Raw genomic sequence first — 10,375 nt, forward strand, 5'->3', positions numbered from 1 at the left:
GTTTTTAAATTATAGGGACTAAATTGTAACTTTCTCAAGGCCATAAGGACCAAATGTTAATTTAACCCTTGAATTTTTTAATACGTACTTATCTTTTAGGGGCCGTTCATTTTTTGAGAATGTAAATAATCGAAATCTTTACATGTCTGTAATTACAGATGTCCGACGTCCTTAAATAACTATATATATTTTGTGGGGATGTGTTTTGAGATATACGAGAATACTTGGATAACTGTGTTTGTTTGTAGGATTTCTACTCTGAAATGTCTTAAATTTACATGTTTTCTAAGAATGTCATTATGACTATTTATTACTTTAATTAATTTAAACTTACATAACATATTTATTTTTATTAATTTGAATTTATTTTTAAATTAATATTATTTTATTATTTTATTGTTCTTAACAAAATAATATATATTAATTTAAGATTTTTTAAATAAAAATTTTAATTTAGTTTTGAATTTAAATATTTTTCTAAAAAAACAACTACAATATAATCAAAGAGAGTAAAGTCTATAGTTCACGGTATTTGTTTTAATTATAAAATAAAAATAAAGAAGTGATAAAAGGTAAAGAGAGGATGTCTTAACTCGGAAATTTAGAAAACCCATGTTTCAGAAGGATATCCAAAACTCTTGAGATGCCCCAATATCGGCATCCTAGGATGCTCGAGAATCTCAAGATGCCTTAACATCTTATATTATCACAAAACAAAATAATAATTTAGATGCTCATCCATGGGAATCTTGGATTCCCACGAAACAATCGACTCCTTAAGCTAAAGGATAAAGAGTACTCATAAGATTTGTCCATTGTTTTAAAAATTCTTATATTATTTCAAAAGTTGTCATTTTTACTATTGACATTTTTATAGACCTTTTAGCCTATTTTGGAGTAGCATTTCAATTGGACAAAGAATAGAAATTTTGATGTGTGAGATGATTATTCGAAATGAAAATTTGGGTTTAAAGTGACCACACTGTTCCAGTTCACCATCATACCTAATTCAGGTCTTAATTTCCATCAAATTAAATTTCTAATTAATTTCTACTTCAAAAGTAATTTTGAAATACTTTTATAACATTTGAAAAGATTAGAATATTTTTTTAGCAAATGAAAAAAAAAAATTAGGGGTATGTTCGGTAATTTAAGTATATTTAAGCCACACATATATATAGTAGATATAATATATATGAAAGGTCCATGACCAAATAAAATTTAAACTTAAAAAGAAAACTACATTTCTAATTAATGGTTTGGAGCCTAAAAAATCATTGATGTTTATGAAAAGGAAATCTTTACATTTATACATATCCAATGGCTTGAATAATTTAAACACAATATGTGTATATATAAAAATATAATTGATATTTTCTTTATATTATGAAAGAAAGATTTGGCACAAATTATAATATTAAATTACTTGAATGTATATAGAGAGAAAAAAGTGGGGTTTTCAAAATCAATGAGCTAATCATTCATAACATGAACGAAATTATGTGGGAAAGTTCGAATTTATTTCTTCTCAATCATTCCCTAAAGAAACATACAAATAATATCACAAGAGGATTCTAATTTGTTCTTTCTTGACTATTTAAATTTCCTAAAGAACACAAATTAAGACCAAATTGTAATTTAATGGAATGTGAAATTTTCATTTCATTTCCTCTTTCTTTAAATTTATTTTTAAACCAACTTTTCTCAATCTCTCTCTATTTTTTTCTTTTTTAACGGCATTGGACAATGTCAAATTGAAATGTCTTTCTCTTTTCATGATCGAATAAATTTGAATTTTTGAAGTAAAATAAATATTTAACTCTTCAAAGGTACTAATTAATCGGTTAATAATAAAGTAGAAGAGAAGTCTTTTAAAGTATTTTTAATATCGTGAATGTTTGGACCAATTTACACATGCATCTCATACTCTATTTATCTGCAATATTCAGGTGCCAAGGAAATTAGTAAAATATTAAATCTTAGTAGATGGTTACTATGGATTAAACAAACCATTTCTTCTACGCTTTTTATTAAATTATGTCATTTATTTATCATTAGGCCAATTCATAATGATTTATTTTAATGTTATAAAAATGTATATTTTGGAATTGTTTTTTAAGATTTACTAAATAATCTTTTTTGACTTAGAAATGTATGCCTTGAAAAGCCTAACCAAAAAGTTGAATGTCAATGTGAATCTTTATCTTCCTAAAAGGGAAAACAAAGAAGGTGAATCTTTTATCTCTCTATTTCAATTAACAAAATAATCTAAATTAAAAAAGGTCACACATTTTAATATTCTCTCTTCTTGATTTTCATGGGTTTTTGGACACATCATTGGATCAAATGTTAACATGTGCCACAAACATATCTAGCCCTAATTTAAGAAATCTAATTCTCCAAATATATATATATATATTAACTTGAATTCTACTAGTCCAAAGAAATTCATATTTTTAACTTCAGCTATATATATAAGAAAAAATAAATAAAACTTAAAAGGAAATGGATGTACTCTTAATTAAGAGAAATTGTTCAAAATGTCATAGCAAATATTACAGTAGGATAGTAGTCTATCAATATCTAGCAGATTCTGATAGATAGTGACATTTTTTCTATATGTTTAAATTTTATTTTAGCTCTTGAACTTTGAACGATGTTTTATTTTAGTTTCTAAACTTTAGAAAATTGTCCATTTTAGTCCCTGAACTTTGAATATTATTTATTTTGGTCCCTAAACTTTTAAAATTGTTCGTTTAGTCTCTAAACATATAAAAAGTGCTTCTTTTGGCCCCTATTATATTAAGATTTTATTAACTATTTGACAAAATGGCGAGATAATTTTTATTTTTGGATGACTAGACTACCAGATAATTTAGCTACGGCAAAAAAAATCTAAAGTTTTAATTTTGAATAAGATGGCAAAGCAGGAGAATTTAAAAGACATTTTTAGTTCAAAATTTTGGTATATTGGTTGTTAACTTTTTACTTCACTTTCATCTTGCTCAATACACTAGATCATAGTTATCTAAAAAATACAAAATAGTAGGGACTAAAATAAACACTTTTTAAAAGTTTAGAGACTAAAATGAACGTTTTTTTAAAGTTTAGGAACCAGAATAGAATAAAATTCAAAGTTTAGAGACTAGAATTGGATTTAAATATTTTCTATATTTGTAAATAGAAAACAGCCCCTTATTTATTTATTTTTTTTTTGAAGAGGTATTGTAATTAAAGTGTGGGTGGGGGAATCGAACCTCAAACCACGAGATTGATAGTATGAACATTATGTTAGTTAAGTTACGCTATTGTTGGCAACAACCCCTTAAATTATTAAAAAGAATGAAGGTACAATAAATAACAGAATTAATAAGAGAATTATATTTTAAATTTGTTTAATTAAATAAATATACAAATACAAACTGTTAATTGGTCATCTCCAACAATCTCTTCCCCTACAAGAACTGCTCTTAATTTCAATAAAGTCAATTGAAATCAAATAATTAATAACCCCATTTATAATTGCAATTCCTATATATTTAATTTGATGATAATATCCTTGTTTTATGGTTCAAAAACTGATTATTATTAATAATAATTAATTAATTAAAAACAGCATGAAGAAGATCCTAATTAGGTACGTGAATCAATATGAACAACTCATGCTGTTCTGTCATCTCTCAATCATTCCTTGAAGAACACCTCAAAAATAAAAACTTTGAGAGTTAAAATCCAAAATTTCCACTAAAAAAAGTAGAATAATAAAAAAAAATCTTATGAAATTGTTAAACTTATGATTACTAAGATAAAGACAATCCTATTTATTACAATATTTAAGGATTAAAAAAATATTGGATCTTTTCTCTTTTTCTCCTTTTATTTTTTTCCCTTGGGAAATTAAAATAATTAATTGCATTTATTCCACAACAAAGTACCATAATACAAAATGGGGCACGTTTTTTAATTAGAATGTCCTATCTTAATATAATATGGTTTATTTAACTCATAAATATAAAGTTAGAAGAGATAAATATTTTCATATATTAAATTGTCTTGTTATTAATAACTTTGTACGTTTGACCTGAGTTGGATCCACATCAAGAGAGGATATATTTATTGTGGGGTGGACAAAAAAATTAATTACTAAATATTATATTAATTTCTAATTTTAAATTAAATTAAAATTTGAGGTTAGAGTACAGTAATAACAGGGAAATTCTTTTTCTTTATTAAGGGAGAATTTTGTCTTCAATATCAATCTGATATTAGTTGAAGAAGGAAGGTTTTATTTGCCACCCTCAAAAATCTCATTTGAACTATATCTTTCTTTTTATCGTTTTTTTTTCTTTTTATTTTATTTGAATCTTATTTTGGTCAATGAATTTTGAACAATATTTTATTTTAATCCTTAAATTTTAAAAAAATGTCCGTTGAATCCTTAAACTTTGAATATTGTTTATTTTGATACATAAACATTTTAAATTATTCATTTTAATCCTTGAACATTTAAAAAATGCTTATTTTGGTCCCTAGTATATTAAGATTTTGTTAACTCTTTAACAAAACGACAAGGTGATTTGTATTTTTAGAATTTTGGTTACGCTAAAAAATCTAGAGTTTTAATTTTAAATAAGGTGGCAAAGCGGAGAATTTAAAAGACATTTTAGTTCAAAATTTCGGTCCTTCAATATTTTAGTTTGTTGGTCTTCGACATTTTACTTCATTTTCATCTTCCTCAATACAACTAGAGTATAGTCATCCAAAAATACAAGCTCCCTCAAATTTCTATTGAATACTTAACATCATTTTAATAGTAGTAACTAAAATAAACACTTTTTAAAAGTTTAGAGACTCTTATTTTATTATGGTCCCTAAACTTACGTTCATTTTAAGAGACTAAAATGAACGTAAGTTTAGGGATCATAATAAAATAAGATTTTAAGAGACTAAAATGAACGTAAGTTTAGGGATCATAATAAAATAAGATTCAAAGTTCACGGACTAAAATATGATTTAAACATTTTATTTATTATTATTTTTTTGATGGGTGAGAGACTGAACTTTTAACCTTAAAATTGATAGTACATACAGACTTTATGTCAATTGAGCTATGCTCATTCAAGTTTAATTTAGGATAGTCTTCAAATATAGGAAAATGAACCAAAATATTTACAAATATAATAAAATTTCACTATTTACGTGTGATAAATCGCAATAGACTATTATATGTATCTATCTGTGTCATGATAGACACGTATAGTAGTCTATCACGGTCTATTACAAATAGACTGTGATATTTTGTTATTATTTGTAGATATTTTAAGCAGTTTTATCATTTTAAAAAAATTTCTTTAATTTATTTTCACTTTTATTAATTTATCTCTCATTTAATTTTCTTTTGAAATCGAGATGAAAAAAGTTCCAACTAATTCTATATCAACATATCACCCAGCGAAGTCAAGTTTTTTTTGGGCAAAGAAAAACGTTATTTTAAGATTCTCATTATATATGGCTTCAATTTTATGTTGCTATANACATCATTTTAATAGTAGTAACTAAAATAAACACTTTTTAAAAGTTTAGAGACTCTTATTTTATTATGGTCCCTAAACTTACGTTCATTTTAAGAAACTAAAATGAACGTAAGTTTAGGGACCATAATAAAATAAGATTCAAAGTTCACGGACTAAAATAGGATTTAAACCTTTTATTTATTATTATTTTTTTGATGGGTGAGAGACTGAACTTTTAACCTCAAAATTGATAGTACATACAGACTTTATGTCAATTAAGCTATGCTCATTCAAGTTTAATTTAGGATAGTCTTCAAATATAGGAAAATGAACCAAAATATTTACAAATATAATAAAATTTCTCTATTTATGTGTGATAGATCACAATAGACTATTATATGTGTCTATATGAATAAAATTCAAATTTTGATTTCAAATGAAGGGTTGTTATAAAATGGAAAAGAAAAAAAATGCTTAACAAAAAATGGAGCTGTACTAATAAGTCCCGAGTTTTCAAAAATTAAATACGACCTTCTAAATTTAAAATTTTATATTTAATCCATTTTCTAAACTTTAAAGGTATCTAAAAAAAATTTAGCTTATAATTTTGTGCCTTGGTCCTAACCAATTATAAATTCTATAAATTTACTAACCAATTAAACACAAAATTGAAAACACGAGTCAGAAAATATTTAACTCAATTGATATCGGTATATATTGAGGACGAAGAGGTCTGTGATTCAAATCCCCAAACTCTCCTTTGTACTTTAAAAAAATTGGAAAAACCAAATTTTTTTAATTATATTAGATTTAAAATAATTTTTTTATATTACGTCTGTGAAATACATAATCTAATGGGTTGGATTAACTATTAAATATCAATCAGAAAAAAATAATAAAAGAAAAAGTTAGAGATCTATTAGACACAATAATATATAATATATCGGATCTCTTAAACACATTCTCTTAAAAAATTAAAGACAAAACTTATAATATATAACTAGAAATTAAACCATCATCTTACCATTATACAATTAAAATAAACATTTTTTAAAAATACATTAATTAAGAAGAGGATAAACTATCTATTAGATATCAATTAAAAAATATACTCTATAATCTATTAATTGACATAAAGTATGTATTATCTACTTCGAAACACCTTACATATTATGTAAGAGAAAAAAATCTCCTCCTAATATTTCTTATTTCATAAAATTCAGAAGATAATAATAAATGATTAATATAGAAGAAAAAAAATGTTTTTTTTTTTAAATAATAATTTATAGTGACCCCCTTCCCCCTATGGTTGGTTGACCCTTAGCATTCCAATGGCGGCCCCTACGCCGCTGGCCTTGCCTTTCCTTTCTTTAAAATTCTCTCTCCTCCTCATTTTAAAGTATTTAAAACCCCAACTCACAGAGCCTACTACTACTACTACTTAACCAAAATTTCCATTCTAAAACACAACACCAATTTAATTTTTCTTCAAAGAAAAAAGGAAAAGGAAAAAAGGCCATAATTTAATAATTATGGTGGCCGGTTGGATTTTGTGTTGGTTTTTGTTGCTGGTGGTTCTAAGGGCGGCGGTGGTTCTGTGGTGGCGGCCGAGAAGAATTGAAGAACATTTTTTCCGGCAAGGAATTCGTGGCCCTCCTTATCGTTTCTTCATCGGAAATGTTAAGGAACTTGTCGGAATGATGATTAAAGCTTCTTCTGATCATTCTTTTCCTAATTCTTCTCATAATATTCTCCCTCGTGTTCTTCCTTTTTATCATCATTGGAAGAAAATTTATGGTATTTTCTCTCTCTCTCTCGTTCTTCATTTTTTTTCCCTTTCAATTTCTACAGCTTCCCTCCAACAAAAGCTGTTTTTTTTTCCGCCTCTGATCTTTTTCATTAAATTATAGCTTATTTTACTCGTTTTTCCTAAAAGTTTGTTTTTTCGAATTCTCATTCGAAACTCTGATCTTTATCTTTGTTGTATCAAAATCCTTTGCTTTTAACATCTTTTTGAGTTGAAATTGACGTGGAGATTTGAAATTCAAACTTTTTTTTTTTTATCATGAAAATTTAGTATATCCAATGATTCTCTTACCACCCAGATTGTTCTTTTGAGTTTAATGAACGTATGTTTTTTTTTTTTTTTTTTTTTTTTTGGATGATGGAAAAAAGAAGTTACTAATTTGTGATAATTTTGTTTGTGTATCTTGTGAAAAAGGGTCAAAATTTCTAGTGTGGTTTGGGCCAACGGTGAGATTGTCAGTGTCTGATCCAGACTTGATTCGAGAAATTTTCACATCAAAATCAGAATTTTGTGAGAAAAATGAACCTCACCCGCTTGTTAAACAGCTTGAAGGTGATGGACTTCTCAGCCTCAAAGGCCAAAAATGGGCTCTTCATCGCAAAATTATCTCTCCTTCTTTCCACATGGACAATCTCAAAGTAAATGTCTCTTCTTTTATTCTTCTTTCTCTCTCTCCCTCTTTCTGTACATTTTTGTCAAATGGGATTTTTAAAAAAATCATTTTTTTTTCCTTATGGAATTCCTTTCTTTTCAAATGGGGTCTAGAAAAATCAATTTTTTCTTATGGGTTTTCATTTTTTTCAATCGGGGTCTCAAAAAACTCAATTTTTCTTTTGGGTAATGGGGGTTTTAAAAAATTATTTTTTTTCTTATGGGTTTTCTTCTTCTTCTTCTTCTTCTTCTTCTTCTTTTTTTTTTTTTTTCCCTAATGGGGTTTTAAAAATGATTTTTTTTCTTATGGGTTTTCATTTTTTTTTCAAATGGGGTTTAAAAAAAAATCAACTTTTTCTTATGGGTTTTCCTTTTTTTTGTAAATGGGGTTTCAAAAAAATCAATTTTTTCTTATGGGGTTTCCTTTTTTTTTTTTTCACATGGGGTATCAACAAAAACCTTTTTTTTCTGATGGGTTTTTGTTGTTTTTTTATTCCCAAATGGAGTTTGAAAAAAGATGATATATTTTTCTTATGAGATCTTTTTTTTTTTGGATTAGTTGTTGATTCCAGTGATGGCAAAAAGTGTTGTGGACATGATGGAGAAATGGTCAGCATTAATGACGTCAGCAGATTCCGGTGAGGTGGAAATTGAAGTTTCTGAATGGTTCCAAACCCTAACTGAAGATGTCATCACAAGGACAGCATTTGGCTCTAGCTATGAAGATGGAAAAGCCATTTTTCGCTTACAAGCCCAACAAATGATCCTTGCTTCTCAAGCCTTTGAAAAAGTTTTCATCCCCGGCTATAGGTACTACTACTACTACTTATTCGATCAATCAACAACAATGTTGTCATTTAGAATTCGAGAGAATGTTTTACATTACCTAACATTAATTTTATCGATTTGGCAAATTAGATTCTTACCTACGAGAACGAACGTGAATTCGTGGAGATTAGATAGAGAAATAAGGAAATCGTTGATGAAATTGATCGACCGACGACGGGAGAATTCGATCGAGACGAGCTCAAAGGATTTACTAGGGTTAATGATTAGGGCATCAAAGTCTTCTCCATCATCTACAATCACTGTTAATGACATTGTTGAAGAGTGCAAAGGGTTTTTCTTTGCTGGCAAACAGACCACATCCAATTTGCTGACGTGGACAATGATCCTCATGGCAATGCACCCACAATGGCAGGTACAAGCACGTGATGAGGTACTAAGGGTGTGTGGAGCACGTGACATACCCTCCAAAGATGATGTTACAAAGCTTAAAATGGTATGCTTTTATTTATACATCTTTTCATATTATAGGACAAAATATTATGTCTCCATCTCTTAGACCCCTCTTTGTTTCCCTTTTTTCTTTCTACTTTCTATCCCTCCGGTTTTCTTCTCTTCTTCTTCTTCTTCTTCTTCTTCTTCTTTTTAATTTTTTTCTCCTTTGATTTTAGCTGTATTGACACCTTTAGGAAATTATACATGATAAGTGTATTCGAGTAAATTAGATTATGTGGCTTATTTGATGTTGTGATACGCTTGACGTGCAGTTGAGTATGATCATCAACGAATCGTTACGGTTATATCCACCGACAGTGGCAACTATTCGACAAGCAAAAGTTGATGTGGAGCTTGGTGGCTACATGATCCCACGTGGCACTGAGTTATTGATCCCAATTTTAGCAGTTCACCATGATCAAACGATATGGGGGAATGATGTGAATGAGTTCAATCCTGGGCGATTTGCTGAAGGTGTTGCAAAGGCAGCCAACCATCGAGTCGGGTTCATTCCATTCGGGTTAGGAGCTCGAACCTGTATTGGCCAAAACTTAGCCATTTTGCAAGCAAAGTTGGCTCTTGCACTCATACTTCAAAGATTCTCTTTTCGATTGGGTCCCTCTTATCAACACTCACCAGCAGTTCAAATGCTACTTTATCCACGACATGGTGCACCTATTATCTTTCACAAATTATCCACTCCATTACTCCATCAAGATCAACGGTCTTGATCATGCCACGTCAAAAATACCCCTATCCTACCTAGTGTGAAATGTCCAAACTACCCTCAAGCAACCCTCTACACATATTTTCCAACCCACCCCAAACTAACCTCATGCAAAACTTCAAAAGAACCAACAAAATATTGCCCTAACCTTCTTCATTGTTATTCTATGGATTTTACCCAATCACTCCCTTTTCCCCTCTATTGCCATCTAAACTTGTGTTTTGAATTAGGAATTTAGAGAGACTAACAACTTAGGGTAAAGGCAGATTCCTTGTGTCCCCTTTCTCTCTCATGTGTATGTATTGTATATTTTTTTCACCCATTTCTACACTTCTTTTCTTCTATGATCCTGATCTTTTTTAATCTAGTTTCAACATATACATATCTCCTTCACTA

The 10,375-nt window shown here is 28.4% G+C and overlaps 1 protein-coding gene across 1 annotated transcript; it reads left to right on the top strand.

Annotated features, from left to right (window-relative positions):
• The first annotated feature begins 7,045 nt into the window (after positions 1-7,045).
• LOC120079370 (cytochrome P450 734A1) lies at positions 7,046-10,375 on the top strand. Its single transcript, XM_039033531.1, has 5 exons — positions 7,046-7,310; positions 7,735-7,958; positions 8,531-8,781; positions 8,890-9,253; positions 9,525-10,375. Exons 1-5 carry the CDS (start codon positions 7,046-7,048, stop codon positions 9,981-9,983), a joined length of 1,563 nt encoding a protein of 520 aa, XP_038889459.1. The 3' UTR covers positions 9,984-10,375.

Source organism: Benincasa hispida, chromosome 6 (assembly GCF_009727055.1).
Source record: "Benincasa hispida cultivar B227 chromosome 6, ASM972705v1, whole genome shotgun sequence".
Classification (NCBI taxonomy): Eukaryota; Viridiplantae; Streptophyta; class Magnoliopsida; order Cucurbitales; family Cucurbitaceae; genus Benincasa; species Benincasa hispida.

Coding starts and splice junctions, on each gene's coding strand:
- LOC120079370 (XM_039033531.1), top strand. CDS start 7,046: ATGGTGGCCGGTTGGATTTTGTGTTGGTTTTTGTTGCTGGTGGTTCTA. Junction 7,311..7,734: donor TCATTGGAAGAAAATTTATG/GTATTTTCTCTC, acceptor CTTGTGAAAAAG/GGTCAAAATTTCTAGTGTGG. Junction 8,782..8,889: donor GTTTTCATCCCCGGCTATAG/GTACTACTACTA, acceptor TTGGCAAATTAG/ATTCTTACCTACGAGAACGA.